This window comes from Leptonotus elevatus, chromosome 8 (genome assembly GCF_054856555.1).
Source record: "Leptonotus elevatus isolate MCC_2025b chromosome 8, RoL_Lele_1.0, whole genome shotgun sequence".
Lineage (NCBI taxonomy): Eukaryota > Metazoa > Chordata > Actinopteri > Syngnathiformes > Syngnathidae > Leptonotus > Leptonotus elevatus.
In genome coordinates, this window is record NC_141246.1 from 21,819,465 (window position 1) to 21,841,988 (window position 22,524).

The 22,524-nt window shown below is 39.8% G+C and overlaps 1 protein-coding gene across 2 annotated transcripts; it reads right to left on the reverse strand.

Moving 5' to 3' along the window:
• Nucleotides 1–367: 367 nt before the first annotated feature.
• On the reverse strand, nucleotides 368–21,739 carry card14 (caspase recruitment domain family, member 14). 2 transcript variants are annotated; one of them, XM_086081688.1, is made up of 20 exons: nucleotides 21,418–21,739; nucleotides 19,184–19,321; nucleotides 18,768–19,093; nucleotides 16,686–16,844; nucleotides 16,481–16,600; nucleotides 16,104–16,229; nucleotides 12,446–12,589; nucleotides 12,244–12,366; nucleotides 8,833–8,930; nucleotides 8,387–8,445; nucleotides 7,986–8,055; nucleotides 5,605–5,821; nucleotides 5,406–5,532; nucleotides 3,228–3,468; nucleotides 3,082–3,145; nucleotides 2,899–3,019; nucleotides 2,636–2,806; nucleotides 2,117–2,235; nucleotides 1,559–1,674; nucleotides 368–649 (listed from the first exon to the last, which is right to left on the reverse strand). In XM_086081688.1, exons 1-20 carry the CDS (start codon nucleotides 21,629–21,631, stop codon nucleotides 442–444), a joined length of 2,961 nt encoding a protein of 986 aa, XP_085937814.1. In that variant the 5' UTR covers nucleotides 21,632–21,739; the 3' UTR covers nucleotides 368–441. The 2 variants fall into 2 exon arrangements, with proteins under 2 accessions (XP_085937814.1, XP_085937813.1); XM_086081687.1 differs by having other exon boundaries at nucleotides 8,360–8,445.
• Between the last annotated feature and the right edge of the window lie 785 nt (nucleotides 21,740–22,524).

Below are 22,524 nucleotides of genomic sequence, written 5' to 3' on the forward strand. Positions count from 1 at the left end.
AGCTAGAGCGGCAACACTTCCTGATCCCCTAGCATTCTTTAGGTAAATGCAAGTGAATGACTGAGAGCAGCAGATTCGACTGACAGATTTTTTTCTTGCAAATTTGCCAATTTAAAAAGTGGCAAATTTCTGAGTTTATTTTTTGCAAATTTGCTATATATATATCTATATCTATATATATATATCTATATGTATATATCTATATATATATATATATATATATATATATATATATATATATATATCTATATCTATATATATATATCTATATATATCTATATGTATATATCTATATCTATATCTATATATATATCTATATCTATATATATATATCTATATATATATATATCTATATATATATAGATACATACGCATGCTTACAAATAGTTTGTAATAATCTTAAGCAAATACAGATTTAAATTCTTCTGTCTACTTTTCCTTTCACCACAGGTCAGGCTCCACCCACACAATCTTCCTCTGCTCCTCCGAGATGATTGTGCGCAACCTGGTCAGTAGTGAGGTTTGATCACACCATGAGTCAGGAGCCATGCGGTGATACAAACATGGCAGTTTGTCCAGCAGCGTCTCCTCGCTTCTGGAACACACCAGCAGATGCTCCTCAGACCAGTTGAGACGGTGAAGCTTTGACCTAAAAGTTGGGTGGTCAATCAGTCACTTTTTGGGTATAAGCTTCATTAGGGTGTAGATATTTGTGTACATACTACACACTTACAATTGACACTCAATGAAATAGAGAGATGGATGGACAGACAGGATGCATGGATGAACCTGAATTTACTAACTTCCCCACTAGGCAGCACTAGTGCATTGTTATACTTAGTACTATGTATTGTAATCCATAAGGAGTGACCTAGAATTATAATTTTAATTAAAAAATTACAAACTACAATGAAACTATTTTGAAAATTAAAACTGTAAGTAATTTATGAAACGCAGACTCACTCAACTTTGTAAACATGCATTTAAATAACAAATGTGCTTTTATTTATATTGTTTCTCTTTATTATAACCTATGAACTGTGTAATAGTATCAAATTGATACCATTACACAGTTCATGAGTTAGTCAGCTCTTAATATGAAAAGAAAAATGCACTGAGCTCTCACCATTGCAATTATGCCCTGCAGTGACAGAAAAATGACCAACACAAATCAATGTCACACTTGCTTTGTTTTTTACAGTGCAGTACATATTTTTACTTTTCAAACAATTTTATGAATTGTTATGAAATTACTGTATCAATGACTAAAAAATGCAACCATATTTCAATTAGGTTAACATTTCTCCACACTTTTATATTAACAAAAGTATGAAATATTAGAAAACAAATATTTTATTGTAAATTTAGAATTCAGATATAAAATGCGCAATTCATTTGCTATTAATTGTGTTTTAGTTATTGCAGTCATGCGATTAATTAAAAAAATTAAAAAAATTAATCACCTGACACCTAGTATCAATTAATCATTAAGTTAATTTCTGAAAATGCTCTGTCTACTCTTGGTTGTCATATTTTGTATGGAGGAGGAAGAACGTACCTGAGTTTGCGCGCACTACGTGCTGACTGGCCAATGAAGATGATAATAGGGAAGATCTCCGCCCTGTGCAGACGACGTACACAGTCCAGCCCAAGTGGCAATACACAATGAATACCCTGTAGGATGAGGAGACAAAAAATACAGTGGAACTTAAGGGTGGCTATTAATTGGGAACGGTCATCTTGGGAACTGTAAGCTCAGTATTGGTGCTTGGAACTGCACTCCTGCTTATGGAACAACTTCCCCAGTGTGAGCGTCCTCTTAAAGCCACAGAAGGATTGGCAGCACTCTACCACCTGAGCCACGCCACACCACAACGAACCAACATGGATATTATGCTTGTATGTTTGGACTGTTGTTTGTTTTGCTTATTAATAACTGCAAAAAATACAAAAAAAACGCGTGTTGTAGAGCTTATGCTCCTCAGTCGTAGCATTACTAGTTTGTTCACCAGTTAGTTCCTAAATACACTCAAAGCCTTGAAGTCAGTACATGTTTGCGATTCAGTCAGCCTAAGAATTGCAATCTACATGCATGCATACATAGACACACACTGACCTTCTTCATGACTTTTTCCACACTCTGAAGGGTGTAGCAGCAGTTTCTTCCCTGCTCACACTCCTCCAGGAGCTCCGACTTCTGCAGTCGGGCTGCATGATCACTGGAGCTCAACATCTCTGCAATAAACATACACCATGTTGTTTTTTTTGCTTACATAGTATTGTAATTCAATGAAGAAGAATTAAGAGCAACAGCAACAACACTTGTCTGTCTGTCTATCCGTCTATCTATCCATCCATCCATCCATCCATCCATCCATCCATCCATCCATCCGTGTTTAACCTTAAGATGGCACCAAACACGTTTTTTGCCCCAATTTCAAGCTTTAATCAAACATGTATTTAAATGTCAAAATAATGACCTGTAAACAGCATTAGTAAACACCAGTTGATACAGTTTATCAGCTATATTTAAAAAAAGGTGAATTTTGTGTTGAGTTACCCTTTAAACTGTTAGTAATCTATTTGCTATTTGCTCTGTTCTTAAACAAATCCAATAATGCAGACTTTCTCTTACCAGGTATACAGAGCTCAAAACCCTGCAACCCTGCCACCTTCTTATCCAGGATGCGTCCCAGGATGGATGGTAGCAAGAGGACTGGTCGACAGATGGGTGGGAAGTGTGGTGTGACCGGTGTATAGGGCATGAGGGTTAGACAACTTCTGGGGGCCGATGTTTTATCTAGGTCTGAGGGAATATACAGTGTTTTCATGCAGGAAATGATTATTCATTTTGCATGTATAAATAACCCACGGTTATAGAGGAATATGTTTCTGTACCCGACTCTGTGCTCTTGCTCTTTTCATTCTCTACGCTGACCCAGAGGGGGTTTCGGCCCTGGCGAGCAGTGCTGACAATCCTCACTGCTTTCTGAGAATGTTGAGTCTCCATGTGCCATTCCTGAATAGGGAAATATTCACCAGTGAGCTGTGCAATTGCACTCCATATGCAGTCACTCTCACCTTTTGAGACTTTGACATTTGAAGGTTCATTTCTTCAATAGCACGAATAAGAAGACGCTGTGCTCTGTGGTATCAGCAAATCAAGAAGCAGAGTAAGTGATATTAAAGCTTAATGTCCTCACCTTGAGCATATGGCTCATAAATACCTGTAGTAGTTGGGTACTAATCCACTATGGAGGGCCAAAAGCTGGCAAGGATGAACTTGATTAGCGTACCACGAGTCTTCAGTGTCGGCCGGGCGTGTGTTGGTTACATGTAGAATGTCATTGCAGGACACAGTCAGTGTCCCTTTGGGACCTGCTGGGATGGTCACGTTGACACGCACATAGAAAGAGTCACCTGATGACATCTCACTCTTCTGCAATTGCTGAACCAGTGCCTCATAGTCTGTATAATAGGCAGAGAAAAACACTGTCTTGTAAAATGCTTGAGTACACACATCAATAATAGTAATTCACGATTGACACAAAATCTTCTTTTCTCTTTTTTCTTCTTTTTTTTACATTTACTGAGTTGCATTATTAAATATGTATTCATCGTCAAGGGAGGGAGAAGCTCTGGCCCACAAATATTATTGAAAAAGGCAATTGATGTAATTGTTGACATGTGTTTCTGCACGGTGTTTCATATTAGCTAAATCACAGTGAGTGTCGTCAACAATTAGCAAAAACAAAGTGGTGTAGGAAGCATTGCACTGTATTTGGTCTGTGTTGGGAATGTATCCACCCAACATTCATAAACATTTACCTGATCTAAATTTGCATAGTAGTACATTCCTCTGACTAGATGAATATATTTGGGTGACACATTAAACAAAACAGGCAAAGGTTATTGACGATTGGCCACAATGAACTTTCAGATTGGCAGTAAATAGTGAATGTAGCTATTTTAAATGCTGTAATACAAACTAACTGACAGTATTGAAAGCAACTGCATGATATCTACTCAAATAGATTGATTTAGCTATATTACCGTCCCTGTATTGTTAGTATGGACATAAGTGCTTTATCTTGATTTATAGATAATATACAGTACAAACACCAATTCCAATAAAGTTGGGACATTTGTTTTAAACTTACATAATAACAATACAATGGTTTGCAAATCCTTTATCTTATATTCAATTGAATACACCACAACTTTAATATATTTAATGTTTAAACTGATGAAGGTTATTGTTTGTTTTGTGTTTTTGTTTTGTTTTGTGTTTTTGCAAATATTCTATCAGATATTGATGCCTGCACCATGTTTCCCCCCAAAAAGTTGGGACACCGGCAAAACAATTTATTAAAAAAAGACTGAAAAATTCAGCAATGCTTAAAAAAAAACACCTGTTTCGAACGTTGCAGGTTCATTGGAAACAGGTGAGATCCATGATTGTGTATAATAGGAGCATCAGATCATTTGGAGAAATCTCTGCACGCATGCGGCAAGGCCTAAAACCAACATTGAATGCCTGTGACCTTCCATTATGTGAATTATGTAATTAAAGGATATTACCACGTGGGCTCAGCAATACATCAGGAAACCATTGTCAGTTAACATAGTTTGTCGCTACATCTACAAATGCAAGTTAAATCTAGACCATGTAACACAAAAGCCATACGGTGTATCAGGAACACCCAAAAATGCTTCTGGCTTCTCTGGGCCCAAGCTCATCTGATTGAATCAAAAAAAAAAAGTGCTGTTCTCTGATGAGTCCACATTTCAAATTGTTTTTGGAAATCATGGACATCGTGTCCTCTGCGCCAAAGAGGAAAAGGGACCAATATCAATGCAGAGTTCAAAAGTCATAATCTATTATGGTATTGGGGTGTCTTTGTACCTATGTGACGGGTAACTTGCACATGAAGGCACCATTCATGCTGAAAGGTATATACAGGTTTTGAAGACACATATGCTGCCATCCAAGTGATTTTTGATGGTAGCAGCCCAGACCAGTCTACCATTGAAAATGTGTGGCACATTATGAAGTGCAAAATATGAAAATGGAGACCCCAAACTCTTGAGCAATTTAAGTTGTGCATCAAGCAAGAATGTGAAATAATTCCTCCAACAAAGCTTCAACAGTTTTCAAATGCTTATTGAGCGTTGTTGCCGGGTTCATCAGTTTGACCATTAAATATCTTGTCTTTTAAGTGTATTCAATTCAATATGAGTTGGAAAGGATTTATTAATCGAGGTATTCCGTTGTATTTACATTTTACACAATATCCAAACTTCCATAAATTTCGGTTTGTACATCGTGATTTGGAGTTCTGGAGAAATCTTTGCAAGGGAAGTAGTATAGAATGCAGGTTTCAAGCACGTGCTGTTGGACGTACCATCTTGCCTGGGACGCAAAGAGAGATGGCAGAGACCCGTGACCTGGGCAAGTGCCCACAGAGCTTCTTCTAGGGTGGAATCCTCCAGCACCATCCGGAGAGCTCTCTCGTCCTGTTGGTATCTCACCTGCAGATGATCAGTGGTTTTTCAGACAACTTCACACACCATAATTCGTACCATCAAATAGACTTCTCTCACCTCCACTATTTGTGCTCCATGAGTGATACCCACAGTATGTGCAGCACTCCCTTCTGTTACTTCATGCACAAATACTCCAGTCTTATTACCCCCTACCACTGCAATCTGAATTAGCAGTGTTCCTCCCTGGAAGGCAATGGTGACCACGCGTCCACTAATGCGCACGGCTTTTGGACGAGAACGCATGAGGAATAGGGGTATGGAATTTTTATCCAGGCTGGTGAAAGGTTAGATGAAAAAGGAAAAGAAAGCAAATGTGATTTAATTTGTACAATCAACTTTATTTGTACAGAGGTTTTCATGCATGAAATGGAACCAAAGCGCTTTCCATGAATTAAAAACAACTACTCCCTCCATTGGCTCAGGACACAGACAAAAGCACATGCACACAGAGACACCTTAAAAATTATACTGTAATGACCGGCTAGGTAAAAGAGCATTCTGGTGAGGAAAAACTCTCAAACCCAGTTTATACTCTTAAACCGTTTTTCTTGTCGCCATCAAATTTCGAACAAATTGAAAACGTTTTCATTGAAGGAAGCCGAGTGTGCGCACCTTCGCAAGCCGCTCATGTGAGATGCGGGCTTAAAAGGAACCCCCACTGTACTGACAAGTTTGATCCATATGATTTATTTGGTTGGTATTAACATAATTATGAGATTCATTCTTCAAAAATAATTTCCAGTGTAATGCATTTTGTAGAAACTTTATTTGTACATACGCCACCATTGTTTTTGTCACAAAGCATTCTACATAGTGATGCATAATGGATGCTCACTCTCTGCCGAGCAAAGCAAAACAATTGCAATCTATACTAGAACCAGCGAAAAAGGAGACAAAATGATACACTGCACGGCTTTTGCATGTCAAATGGGAATAAAGAAAGCGAGGTGGTATTGACTGATGTTGTTTCAGTTTATTGTTGATGTTCGAAATTGATTAATGGGTTGGTCACTCTAAATTGTGGGCCAGTTTCTTGAGGTAAAATGGAGGAAAATAAAAATTAAAAGCACTGCATCGGCCTCAAAAAACGCCGGCACACCGGGCATCTGCCCTGTATGCAGGCTTGGGGAGTAACGGAATACGTGTACCGCCGTTACGTAATCAGATTGCAATTTTTTTTAAACCGTATTCCATTACAGTTACAGGAAAAAATATGTAATCAGATTACAGGTACATTTATTAAAAATGGGGATTACTTGGAGGGATTACAATTTCTACGATGAGAGAGCGTGCGAAAGAGAGAGAGAGAGAGAGAGAGAGAGATAGAAGGACAGAGAGAGAGAGAGCGCGTGCACGCCCGCGCAGGTGGGACCGTTGCTACATGTCGGGGAAGTGGGAACGAACTGACTAGTCGTGACCAGTTTGAAAAAGCTTCACGGACGGGAGGAGGAAATGGCGACCGGTATTCACTGGTACTTACTCGGAGCGAAAGTTTGAACTGAGAATCCAGCGGCATGCTACGCGCTGTAGCTTCTTGCTAGCTAGCCCGCTAGCCTACAACCATAATGTGAGTTACACCTTCCTAACAAATCTTCCTCCCACCAATTCACTATTTAAACATCATACACAACATATACACAGCTAAACTTATGACTGGGATAAAAGTTCATTTTGCAGTTGATGTCACAAATCGTCATCCTCATTGGATGACTATCTATCTATCTATCTATCTATCTATCTATCTATCTATCTATCTATCTATCTATCTATCTATCTATCTATCTATCTATCTATCTATCTATCTATCTATCTATCTATCTATCTATTTATCTATCTATCTATCTAACTGTGAGGTGTGGTTGCTTTCAGTGACAGTTAGAAAACAGCATATGGCCTTCAATCAATCAATCAATCAAACAAACAATCAATCAATCAAACAATCAATCAATCAATCAATAGCCTACATGCTTTTTAATTACACTAGGATTTTTGCTATTTGTAGGCTGTCCAGATGCCTATCACCCGCAAATAGCAGGGGCACATTGTATAGAATATATATTGTGGTGATATTTATTTTTATTTTGTCTTCATGAGCACACTCAATATTGGAGTAATCCAAAAGTAATCTAGTTACATTAATTTAGTATTATGGTACTTGGATTACATTCCTAACTACATTTTTTAGCAGGTAACTTGTAACTGTAATGGATTACATTTTAAAAGTAACCCCCCAACCCCACTCTAAAAGCTCTTAGGTTCCACTCCTTCAAGGCTGGAGGGGAGGGGAGGGGAGGGGGAGGGGAGTGCCGAACGCAGCAGTATGTCGCATGGGTACTGGATAGACAAAATGATGACCAGAAAGAATCCAGTCCCCCCCATCCCCCACCCCAAAATCATAGATCATCTTTATAGTATTGTTGGATGTAGGATTGCCTCACCTGTATGCGTTTTTGGTCCCACCAGGAGCATATTGTCTTGATGGGGTCTTGATATTGTCTTCACTCAACACTGAACAAAAGAGATGACATGATTGATTGACATGAATGATTTGGCAAGGTTATTTCCCTCTGAAATAACTTTAAAAAAAAAAGTGTCTGTGATAATATGTCACTTAAAGCCTTTCTTGGTTACTGTAGAAGGAAAACGTTGAAAACCCATGACAATAAATGGAGAACATTTCAAAACAATGTTGTTTTTCTCGTTTGTCCCCACTTGGCGAGAGATGGGATACACCATGGGCTGGTTGCCAGGCAATTGCAGGGCACATGTAGAAACAGGATTGAGATCTTCCACACAAAAACATACACTTAACTAAGGAAAGTAGATGTGCAGAACACACCCCTGGGGAGGATTTCAAAGTCATCCAATGAGGAATCATCAGTCTCCACTGTTTCCAGGCTACAAAACAAGAAAACATCTGTATCTGATTTTTTTCTGTCAACACATACACAGCAATAATTTATGCACGCGTGCACACACGAAAACAATGATGTTCAACTTCATACAATAGAGTGCAATTATACACACGTGCATGCTGAAATTGAGGCAATTGCAACAACTCAGACAGGTTTCACAGGCCAGGATGATCACATTGTTAATGTTTAGAGAGTGAAGTCAATTGTTTTCTCACAACGTCACTGACTGGTTGCTTTGCCATTATAGACAAGGCATGCTGAAGACAAGCCCCCTTCAGGTGTCTTTATCTTTGTCAAGGGCCATTGAGCTAATAGTTTACTTTCAAATAACTGAAACACAGTAACATATTACTCACACAACCACACTTACCTGCTGTCTTCATAAAGCGCTACCTCTCTTTCGCGGAGAGACTGCGGACTGGGAGGCTCTACATTTCTGGATCGGACACTTGCCAACGGATCTTCAACCTTCAAGATAAATGTTAATAATAATACATTTTATCTATAGGTGCCTTTCTGGACACTCAAGGACACCTTACAACAACAGTTAAAAGCATACAAATACAATATTAAGAACAACATAAAATAAAATAGACTAAAATAAAATAAAAAAGACGATGCAGTTATGGACAGAGTAGGCTTGTCTAAACAGATGAGTTTTGAGAATGGATTTGAAATATGTTAGTGAGTCTAAAGGCCTAGATACACCAATCCGACGTCGGCCAAAAATGACCGACGCCTATCCACTGTGGCATCAGCGCAGACGTCGACATGTCGCGTATATAAATGACGTAAATAGTATACACACCGCACCGACTATTACGTACCTTTAGCGCATGCACGAGAAGTAATTCCCCTCCATACCATCGGGGGCGGTAGTCATTATTCCTAAAGGCAACCGGCAACCTCTTTACGGGAGCGGGATATAAAAAGGTAAACAACTCATGCCGCTATTGACAAAGGCGCCGGGGTAAACGCGGCGGCCAGCTGGTGAAGCGAAAACGTGCGCTGGAACAAGCTTCGTCTCCTTCTCGTTCCCGAATGCATGGATGTACTGTGTTGTGGCGTATCCTGGACCCTGTCGACTCCTGGCTGATACCGATAGTCGGTTCACCCGAAAAGCTTCGACCGTGCTGCCTTTCGCGTTTTGGACATGATGCCGACCTCCAGCTTCTGAAGGAGCTTCCTTGAGACCGCCGGACGGAAGGGCCATGCACCCCTGCTGCTCGCACAAGAATCGCGCTGTTAAATGCGTGGTCATTGACAAACAAAACGTTTATTGTGAGGAAGTTTTTTCTTTTCAACAACTTGGATTTCCTCTGCCTGACGGAGACCTGGACTGTCGCATTCCACCGCTATGATTGAATTAGTACTGCCTGGCTGTGCTTACTTGGACACTCCGAAGACGTCAGGCCGAGGTGGAGGACTGGCGACTATTAAAAAAAAAAAATAATAATAATATTTTTTTTAATGTAAACTGTCTATTTACCACATCGATCACAGCTTTAAAGCCACCTTCTTTGAAGGTGCCTGCCAAACTGTCACTGTGCTGTGCTGTGTCATTTACCGACCTCCAAAATACAAGGACTTTTTAAACTACTTTGCAAATCTTTTTACCGAAATCATCCTGAAATATGATCATATCCTCTTAATGGGGGACTTTAATATTCACGTGTGCTGTCCTGAAAAACCATAAAGTTGAGTTGAGTACTGTTTATCCGCGTTGTCACGCTGATTCGCTAGCTAACATTCAATCACAGTGATCAAATGCCCAGACGCCGATTCAACATGTCGGCCACACCGACCACCACCAAACATTCGCACCTTCCATACACCAGTGTGATCAGCACTGGAGGTAATATGTGTGAAGTGCCTTGTCCACGGACACAATGACACATGACTTGGGGAGAGCAGGGATTGAACAGCCAACCTTCTGGTTACTGGACAACCGTCTCTACACTCTGAGCCACGGCCGCGAGAAGTGTGCACATGCCCGTGTCATGTTCTCGCGCGGGAGCACCGGCCGGTGCCGATCACAAGTGTGCCTTACCCTTGTTAAAGAGTAGCTTCAGTGCTACACTTACAATAAGATTGTATTTTGCAAAGGATGTGGCATGATGTGTTGAAGTTAACAAAGAGGTGTGTTGCTTCAGCCTCAGCCTGCAGTGCACTGTACTGTACTTCAGAGTAATAATAAAATACACTGCCAATATGCATCTAATAACTAAACAATGGGTCAACTCAAATGCAAATAATCAGCTAACATTAGCATATGTTTAGTATGTTCTAAACCGAGCGTCTGTTTTCATCTGCATTAATTACACTCATGTGAGAATTTGTTTTCATGAGGTTTTGAAATATAAAGTTCTACTGAAAAGTCAAAAATTTAATAATTTTTACATTAATTTCATAAATTTGATACTAATACTGTACTAGATAAAAACAACTCACATTAAAGTAAAAAAAAAAGAAAAAAAAAAGAAGCTATTTAAATCATACATATGGAAAAATCAAAGGTGGCTGCTTTGACATCTTTAATTTACCACCAAACCAATTCATCAGTGTAGGTAAAGATATGTGAAGCAAAACTACATTAATTTTAATAGAGTATATATCATGGAGTTTGGGGGTAGGAACAGCTAGGTAGTAAAGTAAAACAATAAATTTGTCAAACTCTTTCTGTTGTCCCGACTTGCGGACTTGCCACTCTGTGTCGGTAATTACCATAGTACAATGCAGGTAAATACTACGGCTGTGTTAAATGTTATTTCAGTCCATGTTCTCAGCTGCTAAAAATGAATGGCCCTATAGTTTAGGCACCCCAAATAAAATTGAAATTGAGAATAGTTTGGAACCGAAAGTGTTCAAATTCAAACAATGCCCAACTCTCAATACTCTACACTGTTTTGTTCATGGTCATTTTGGCAGTGACTGCTACATTTCCAGTAAATACTGTGCCGTAATGCTACGTAATGACGTTTAATACGCACATGTGTGATAAACGAACATACAGGTAGATAATGTGAGGGGGGTAGATTAAAACAGCGGAGCTAAAGTAAAAACGAAAAAAATGGCTGGTAGAAATTCTGATTGGCTGGTAACTTTAGAGCGTTACCACTGGTAACTTACCAGCCACATTGGCTGGTGATCAAAATAGTTAAATTTAGAAGTGCTTAATTAGAGTGAAGTGAAGTGAGGTGTTAATTTAGCCAAATGTTTACTTCATGACGAATATTTGGACTTACGTATGAGGCTAGCAAAGGCAAAATAATCCCCACCTCCCAATTATGATGTAGTAGAGTTTGACACAACAGAAAACTACAATAACAATAAACACATCAGCCACACTCTAAAAAGTAATTCAATCATGTTGGTTAACATTTTTTTTAGACTTGAGTTGGTTCAATAATTCTGTTTCTAGAGTGCATTAAATTAAATCATTCAATTTGAGTCTCTGATCGTCAAAACGGTGCATTATTGTCTTTGTAAAGATGTCTTGTATATATTGCTTTACATTACTTGATGTATCTGTCTATTATGTTGTGTTTGTAAAAAAAATAGTCACAATTGTTTTAGAAGTGCCAAAACCTGGCAATGAACCAGAAATATGAAAAGATGTCAGTGTCAAAAGACTGCTCACTATTGTGAAGCCACTGAACGTTTATTACGTCGCTTGTGAACGAGGAAATATTTTTAGACAATCCTTGTCTGTAAAAGCTTTCAAATGCTCTCCTTAGCGATGCCAATTTTGACAGTAACTTAACAACTTTGATTTACATACCTCTGGTGTAAATGAACTCCGTGACAAAGGACTAACTGCTTCCATGCGACGAAGTCTGCGTCTGTTTGGGAATGATGAATCTTCAGAGCTGGATATAGGGCACTGCCAGCCAACTCCCCTCTCCTTGGGGGAGAAAAAAAAAAGAAATGTCATTAGAAATTCCGTTTCTCTGTGTGCCAGTGCATTTTTGGCCCCAAATTACATTAGAGCTCTGCCATTCTTTGCTGTGTTTGGCATTCACAATAAAGGCTCTCTCCTGGAGCTCCATCATTTGAGACCTCAGGATGTCCTTCTCAGCCAGGATGCAGGCAATCTGAGTCTGGGCCTCGTTTCTGGAAAGGTATGCCTAAAAAGCACAGAAACCATTGCAATTCAGCGTTAACACGCACGCACACACACACACACACACACACACACACACACACACACACACACACACACACACACCCCCACACACACACACACACACACACACACACACACACACGTCTCATAATCGATTAGTTTGAATGAGTCCATTCCTCATGTCTTTCTGGGTTTGGCATGTGTCTAGCTTTTGTTATGTTCACACACTTATATTGGCAAGGGGCCCTATTTGGTAATCTTAACAATATATATTGCACTTTTCCCCCCACTGACATTTAAAACTGTTGTGACATTTTTTTTTGTCAAAGTAGCCCAAAGCATCAGTATTTTTGTGTGTGCACTTTTCACCCTCTCGTTATATGTTCACTAAAAATCCACTTGTTTTGAGGAAGTAGTACTGTCTCATGGAAAGTAGCCACTATTCAACCTGTTCCCTGTGTGCTGAAGCCCCATGTCCTAAAGGGTAAAACAAAATTGTTGCTTTAGTTTGTATATATTCAGACCCGTTTGGTGACATTAAAAAAAAAGACCCATGACGAATTTAGCAACTTTTTCTGGCGTCATCGGAGAATCTTGCCTCCTTCCCAGCTGTAGTCAGAGCAGGTGTTATTCACTTGCGCAAACACAATCGCCCCAAATGTGAAGTTGTTGCAGACTGCGTCTTCCCGTAATTCTCACTCATCACCAAGTCTAATTACATGTGTCAATTTTAGTACGAGGCTCATAACAGAAGCTGACGTTATGCTGTTTGCTAATTTTAACTTTTGGCTCAGCAGAGCTTTGCGTGGGGGCGGTACTGTCAATCATCTGGCTCATGACACAATCTGGAAAAATTAAATGGCTTGTTCACAGACAAAAAATAAAAATACATGTACTGTTCAAAAAGAAAGAAATTAAATGCTACTAATGGTAAAATAGACATTAAAATATATTATTTTCCTTTTGAACAGGCATCCTATTCCATGTTATGCTAACTACATCAGAAGATTTGGAAAAGACTCTTGGAAAACTCAAAATCTTACACCTGCTCACATCTGAAGACTACTTTTTGAGATTTTACAAAGAATCAGAATTTTGCAACTATTTACAAGACTGCAACTGTTTACTCATGTTTAACAGCACCGTTCCAGCCATTACATTGAATTTGAATTTGATTTATTTAAAAAGGGACAGTGCAATTTAATAGAACACATAGAAATTCAGGAGTTAAAAAAGCCAGAATTAGTCAGAGGGCTATTTTCCATCTGTAGTCCTCTGGCCATGATGTTAAAAAAGCAATAAAATACAAAAATAGGAGTACAGCGTAGACACACAATTGGAAAAAACACATAATTGGACTAAACAGGTCCTGACACACTAAGAATAACTTTGCTGTTAAGAATAGAAACAATACAGTACATAACAAATACACATAACAACACAACATATTCAGTGTATTTTAGTGTTGACAAGTATATGAATCAATAAGCCACTTTTTCAAATGTTTAGTCTAAGCCTCATATGTTGTTATCTATCTAATCTGATCTGGTAGTGAGTTCCATTCCCTGGCCCCTCTCACAGACCAGGCGGACTGACTGAAGGTGCTCTTACGCAGAGGGATAAAAAAATGTCCTCTCGCAAGTCCCCTCGTCACACGCTCACTGTTATTTCTCTGAATGATAAACTTGGATAATGTAGCTGGGGCTAAATTGTGAGTCTCCTTATAAATCAAGCACAAGTCTGCACACTTATGAAGATCAGTCCAATTTAGAAAACCACATTTGACTAATATATTATAGTGATGGTAATGACTTGTTTTTTTGTCCAAAACCTTGATGGCTTGATTATACAATATTTCGATTGGTCTCATTGTGCTAGTTGAAGCCTGAGACCAACTCGTTAAACAATAATTAAGGTGGCTAAAAATCATAGAGTGTAAAAAGATTTTTGCAGCCTCAGCAGACATTCCATTCCTGATTGAACGAAACTTAACTTAACTTTTTTTTTTACATAATTTGTCAACATGAGCTTTAAAGGAAAAGTTAGAGTCAATCAACAGTCCAAGATATTTATATTGATTAACAGTCAGGTTTTTGCCTGAAACTCATATATCAGGATCATGGGAATTGTTGTTGGTTTTACTAAAAAAAATCATGCTGACTGTTTTGGAGACATTCAGCTGTAGACAGCACTCTTGCAGCCATGTAGTAACATTACCCATTGCTTTAGTGAGTTTGGCTGCAATAATATCTTTGGAACAACCATGAGCAAATACAACTGTATCATTTGCATACATGATATACTGTACTTGCATACCTGTATACAGGCACACATTGCAGTCATATCTTGTGAGTGTGGTCAAGCTGCACTCTGTGGTGATAGAGTCGAGAGGCAGGCTGGTTTGCTCTGACCACAGATCTATCACCTGCATCTGTTTCTAGACAGTCTGTGCAACAGTGTTTGCAAAGTTTTATTTTTCCAATTCTGTTCAAGCTCATTTATTCATGGTTGATTGCAAGGTTATTTTAATTAACGAAATAAACAAAAATTCAAAAAATATTTTGTTTTAGTCTTTGTTAATTAATTGAATAAAAGAGCTTTTGTGGTTTACTTTAAATGTGATTTTAAGTATATTTATTTCAATATGAACTCGAATAAGGACATTTGAAAGTGTGTCAAACAAAAGTGACATCATCTGGCAGCAGCCAATAGAAAAGCTCATTCAGATGATGTCGCTTCAAAACGACAGTTTTGTCTGCTTGACTTTTGGGTTCAATGGCTTGGCTTGCCTGCTTTTTCATTTAACTCAGCCGAAATGCAACGTTAGGTAAGAAATGTGTTACTTTTATCAGTTTACCATCGTGTTTATTAAATATTGCACACAGGTAATATACACATTAAAAAAGAAAGAGAAAACTAATACTGAAGCTAACTAAATCTAAACTAAAATAAATAATTTTTTAAATACCGGTTACTAAAACCAATAAAAACTAACAGAACCGTCCTTAAATATAATTAAAACTAACTATAACAAAACTCAAAACCAAATACAAAATAACTCAAATGAAAACTATAATAACCTCGGTTGGTTGTGTCACATCACTGCAAAGACTGAAATACTTGCGATAATATCAAAAACTAGGAAAAGACTGACCTAAAACAGCAGAGATTACCACCTCACACTAAATGATGTCGATGACGGGAAGATATTTCCGTGCTGTTAAGCAGCCCTTCTGTCGATTGGTGAAGGGACGAAATACAACTCCATAGTTTGTTTATATATATTTGAAAAGGAATAGCGTTAACAGCGCTTGTTAGGCTAGCGGGTGAGCTGGAGCATATCCTAGCAGTTTGGCACTTACACGTTTGTAAGGTAGCACACTTATTTTAGGGGTTAAAAACTCTCATGGGTGGTTAGACTGTGTTAAAACTATTCTATCACTTCAAGAGGGGGTGTGGTTTTGATTTCAACTTATGGTGCCCTATAAAGGGTTAAATTGTTTTCTCTTTCTTACTTGGTGTCTCTCTGTCTGCAGCTCTCTCATCTGGTTCTGGATCACGGTGCTCTTCTGTTGGTGCATGTTACAGTCCAGGGTCAGCTGCTGCACTTGGAGGGCCAGACACTCATTTTGATCCAGAAGCTGAACAATGATATGAAATTATATCGACACACACACAGTTTGATGTTGAAGTCAGGACAATGTTTAACTACACACAGAAAGTCACTGTATAACTGGTGACAAAGTAGCACAAGTTCTCCCTATTCTTGTGCAGTCAAGTGTTAACTGCCTGACTCAACGGCATTGTGACCTAAGGTGCATAGTTGCTAATCAAGAACTCCCAGAATCCTGAATGACATTTTCCATCTCACAGTCAGAATCACGAAACTCACCTCTTGCTTCTCTCTGTGCATCTGTTCATTCTCTTCCCGATAACACCTAAGCTGACTTGCAAGCTCCACTTGGCTATCAATGGCTTCAGCCAGGTCCTGAGTCAGAATGTCCTGATGAGCCTGACAAAGAATGAGAGCCAATGAAATACCAACATGGCCGCTAAAATTGTTGTGTCTTCTCATAGAATGATTGTTTTTTCCTCACTGGGTTCAGTTTCTCTATCTTGACTAACTGGCGGCGCAGACTCCTGACTTCCTCTTGCAGCTGAGACGCCTCCGCTAAAGGCACGCTTCTCAGAGAGCGCCGTTTCTGGAAGTCATTCTCTGTTTGGGCCTTTTGCAGTTCTGTTTGCAGTTGATATATCTGTCACCACGCAGGACACAAGAATCATAAACCATCACTTAAGGTACTCTAACTAGGGGTGAGAGAATATTGATCTTGGGATACATCACATTGTTTCATCTCAAGGTACAGTATTAATTCATCAACAACAGATATAGATGCAAATTTAAAATGTTTTATTGTTTAATGATCAGCTGCTATAAGAATTATTTCATTTGTTTCAACCATCATGACTTTGTTTTAACAAACCAAATGCCGACATCTTTGGATAATGAACATAATACATATTTTGCACTGATGATTTACTATAATGTTTGCTGAACCAAGCCTGATCAATGAATGTAGGTCAAAATGTGCCATATATCTATGAATTGTGCTGATTTCAACAAAAACATCAAGTCTATGTCTATTTTTATGAGCCTTGTGTGCCTGGGACTCATTGAACATTGTTTTAAAAACAAAATAGTGTATGTAGTGCAATGCAGATTCAATTGCTTTAATTTTTCTCTATTGTCAGGGCACCACTAGTTATGATGTGAATAATGGTACACAAATGAAAAAAATGGTGATGGTTTCGTCACTATTAGTCTTAGTTGCAGCCAGTCATGTTTCATCCAACCATTTTCTATACCGGTGAGCCGCTGATCATAAGTAGGACTGGGCGAGTACTGATACCAGGTATCGGTATCCAATACCAGCCTTATTTGAAGATATTGGTACTTGCGACGGTGGCCAACACCAGTATTGGCCGCCTTCTACTGGCCGTTTTACAATCAGAAACTAGAAATTAGAAATGAGAGGAATGGAAAATTGCTATTACTTTCCTGCAAATTTAACGAAAACTACATTTGGATTTATAGGTCTTTCTTTAAAATTATCTGTCATTTTGTGTGGGGAAATTTTATGTGCTAGTGGTATTGGTAACTGGTATCGGTATCAGTGACTAGAGTGTTCCCTCGCTATAGCGCGGTTCACTTTTCGCGGCTTCGCTGTATCGCAGATTTTTTTTTTGTGCAACTTTGCATGCATTTTTTTTTTACAGTAATGTACCTATTTTATAAAATTCATGAAGGTTTGAATATTGAAAATGTTTAAATGTGAGAAAATGTAAACGACTTGATGAAAAAAGTGTATGAACTGTGTGGTGAGGGGTTTTAGAGCCTTAAAACATTTATAATAAATGTAAAACATAAATCTAACTACTTTGCAGATTTCATTTATTGTGAGTATTTTTGGGAACCTAACCCAAGCGGAAAACAAGGGAACACTGTACTCGAGAGTTGAGTATTGGTATCAGTCTGAAAAAAAGTGGTATTGAACATCCCTAATCATAAGTAAGCTGTAGCCTACACCAGCTGACTTTGGCGAAACGATAGGGTACTCCCTGGGCTGGTTGTCAGGGAATATTAAGTCAAACAACCATTCAAACTCATGTTGAAGCCTATGGGTAATTTATAGTGTTACCCACGGTGGTGATGTTGTTGGTTATCACTGCATTGCTTTTATATCACATCAAGATCATCATAATTCATAGTTTATTGCCAAATATTCCCACAGTGTTTTTTTTATTTGTAAGTGAAAACATACCTTAGCAAGTTGATCATCTAAGAAGATTGGCACTTGAGCTGCATTCTTGGCAGTCTTGTGAGCATGCAACATGGTTTCATTTGTTTATTAGATGCCGTGTATCTGTAGTCAAGCGACATTCTAATCACATTTTTAAAAGTTATCATTAAAAACTGCTCAAAATTGAACTGCGACAGTATTGCTCAACGAATGTTATCGAATTTGCAATGTTGGCCCAAAACCAAACAAAGTTGTTCATTGAATTGTGGGGTGCAATTACCCAATTCATTTTACAAGTGAGATCAGAAACCTTGATCAGGAATATTTTAGGCCTGTGTTTTTTTTTTTAAACCAAAACCAATCGTGATGACTACCAACCTGCAAGTTGAGGTCATGTAGGCGCAGACTCAGAGCTGATTTCTCTTCGATGGCTGCAGTATAGCGTACATACAGGTCACACTTCTCATTCTTCAATTGGGTAGCTTCACGTTGCAGCGAAGACAAGAGTCGATGTATGCGCTCATATTCCAACAGAAGGCTTCTGGACTTTTCTTCTCGCTCCATTATCTGCTGAATCTCAGATTCCAGCGAGGCAGAGCGAGCACTCATTCTTTCAGCCTCGCAACGAGCCTCCCGAAGCTCATCCTGCATCCCGGTTACTGCTCTGATAAGGTACTCAGTCAGTTCGGAATACTTTATCAATCCTGGGTAGAGAGCCGAGACATAGTCAGATATATGGAAAATAAAACGGAAAATAGAACTAATTTGGTACTGGAGGACATTTGGTAACAAACCACTAAATCTTGAGGGCTCTGAGCTGGGCTTGCGTCCAGTAATATGAGTGTAGAGGGTTGGGTAGTGGATCATCAGACTTTCCAGCAAAGCCACAGCACCGTTCCTACCTTGGGTCCGGAGCAAATCCATCATATGGCCTGCAAGCACATCATTCTTATTCCCTAACTAGAAAAGAGAGTACATTACAGTATATATTTTGTCAAATTTTATTTATTTATTCATGCATCCATTTTCTTTCTTTTTCTTTCATTTGGGCTCGGGTCGCAGGGTCAGCAGCTTTAGCAGGGAAGTCCAGACTTCCCTCTCCCCAGCCACTTCATCCAGCTCTTTCCAGGGAAATCTAAGGTGTTCCCAGGCTAGTCGGGAGACATGCTCTCTCATGAGTATCCTGTGTCATTTCGAGGACCTCTTCCCTGTGGGAAGAGGCCTCACTAGGGAGGTGTCCAGCAGGCATCCTGATTAGATGCCCCAGCCACCTCATCTGACTCCCTTCATTGTGAAGGATCAGTAGCTCTACTCTGAGCCCCTCCTGGATGACAGAGCTTCTCAGCCAACTCTAAGGGAGCGCCCATACATCTTGTGGTGGAAAACCATTTCAGCCGCTTGTATCTGGGATCTCGTTATTTTGGTCACAACCCACAACTTGTGGCCATCTGTGAGAATCTGCACCGATCTGCCTGTCAATCTCCTGCCACATCTTCCCCTCACTCATGAAAAAGACGCCCTAATATACTTAAATTCCTGCACTTGGGGCAATATCTCATCTCCAGCCTGAAGTGGGTACTCCAACATTTTCCGACTCAGGACCATGGATGCTGATTTTCATCCCAACCACTTCACACTCAGCTGCAAACTGTTCCAGTAAGAGTTGGAGATGGCGGCTTGAAGAAGCCAACAATACCACATCTTCTGCAAAAAGTAAAGATGCAATACAGGAGCCACCAAACTGGATCCCTTCTATGCCTGTTTAAGCTTATAGACAAAATCGATGACAAATGCAACCTTGGCGGAGCCCAACTATCACTGGAAACGAATCAGACTTACTACCGGAAATGTACAAACTATGACAATGGTCATACAGGGACCGAACAGCCCATATCAAAGAGTTTGGTACCGCATACTCCTGAAGCAACCCCTATAAAAATCTCTGAGGGACACGATCGAATGTCTTCAAGTCCACAAAACACATGTAGAGTGGTTAGGCAAACTCCCATGCATTCTCAAGGACCCTGCCAAGGGTGTTGAACTGGTTCTCTATTCAATGGCCAGAACGAAAACCACACTGCTCTTTCTGGATCTTCCCGACGGATGCTCCTCTCCAGTAGCCCTGAATAGACCTTAACAGGAGGTCTGAGGAGTGTGATACCCCTGTAGGTATACACCCAATTCTCGAAAAAGTGGACCACCAACCTGGTCTGCCAGTCCAGAGGTACCAATGTCCACGCAACGTTGGAGAGACATGTGAACAAGGACAGCTCCACAACATCCAGAACTCTGGGTGGATTTCATCAGGCCTTGCCACCAAGTCACCAGAATCTGCTTTCGCAAAGGAAGGTGTGTCGGGGGCATTAAGGAAGTCTCTGAAGTATTTGACCCAACGACTCACAACGTCCCGAATCCAGGTCAGGAGACCTCAGACCGCCAAAGCCCTGCCTCATGCTGCCACCCAGCTCACAATGCACCCAACCCCTATGACCCCTCCCGCAGGTGGTGAGCAAATGGAAAGAGGGACCCACGTTGTCCTTTTGGGCTGAGGCCCGGCCACCAGGCGCTCACTAACGAGCTCCACCTCCAGGCCTGAGTGCGGGTATAAAGCTCTAAGTATAAACATAAACCCCTCCACACCAGTAAGGTGACGGCTCATGGAGGAGTTTATTTTTTTATTTATTTTTAATATTTTGTATTTATCCAGGTAAGGAAATTGAGAACAGATTCTCATTTGCAATGCCGACCTGGCCTCAGACATGAGTAAAACAACAACATTTTACTTTGAGTTACTAGCCAACGCAATCCGAGGTTGACATTTCAAAACTAAGCACAATTAGAATATTGTCAGTAGTATGACTATAATAATATCATTATGCAATAACTTCAATTACATGTCATAATAATTTAAGAGTGAGTGTGTCTGTGTTTTAAAGGGAAATGAGGTGTGCATTCTAGAGCAGATTGGAAATATTGCGTAATATGGACTTTACAAGTAAGAACAAAAGCAGCAGCAGCAGCGTCTTACTTGTTCTCATTGAGCGATTGGTGAGGTTGTGGCTGGAGAGGATCTCATCCTCATCCATCTCAGTGAGCACCCTGGCCTGCCTAAGGTACGGGATCACGATGCACGGCCGCACCCCCAAGGACAGCCGATGGCGATTATCATTGATGAGTTCCCACAGTTCCTCCTCGCCCATCTCCTTCAGGTCGGGACCCTCAGGCACACTTTCTCCTGCCATCTTGAGCGAGTCGTCTAAGTCAGCAATATTGGTTGCCTGCTGCAGCCTCCGCTTAGTGACACATTACTTGAACCAGACAAGAACGGCAGTGAGACGGGAAGAGGCAGACCACAGGTATAAAAAGCAGTCTTTCCACACCCAGTGGGTGTTTGTGTCAAATCAAGTGTAGACTATGTGTGTGCGCTCTGATGTGTGGGCATGCGGGAAAACCTGTAATACAAGACCTCCATGTTGTGGCACAGTAAGTATGTATAGTATGGTAAGTATGGTAAATAGTTGACACAAACCCCCAAACTGGGTTGCAATCATTCACAACATTACATGATCACACACAACCACAAAGCAGACCATGTTTTCATTAAATAATGTGACATTGTTCTGAATCTGAACTAAGCCGCAATTACAACACATAATTGCAGGACAGCAGGCTTGTGGTTTGCCCACATCGTATCAGTCGTCACAATACAATACAATAATGTCTCATCCGTTCAAACTAAGTGACCAGTTTCAGTATTAAATAATAAAACAAAAAGAACTGCTTGGGCTCAATTATGTTTGCTGAATGGAGTGACATGCAGTGTATAAATGTTCTCTGTATTTGTAGAAATAGATGTCCAGGTGCCTTGGTAATTTCTCATTAATAAAGCTAATCAAACACAAATACCAGACAGCTGACAGGAGCAAACAGTGAGCAGTCAAGTGCAAAGTCCTTGTTGAAATGAGGAAATACGACAGCTGGAAAGTGACAGCGTAGGGTGAAAGGGTTCATCATTGTGTTCGCTCACGTACCAGCCTTTTGTGTGAGCCAGTTATTTACTGTGCTGTGAATGATTTATACAAAGACGCTCTCAAGGCAACAGGTACACGATCATTGGTGGAAGTTGAACGCACCT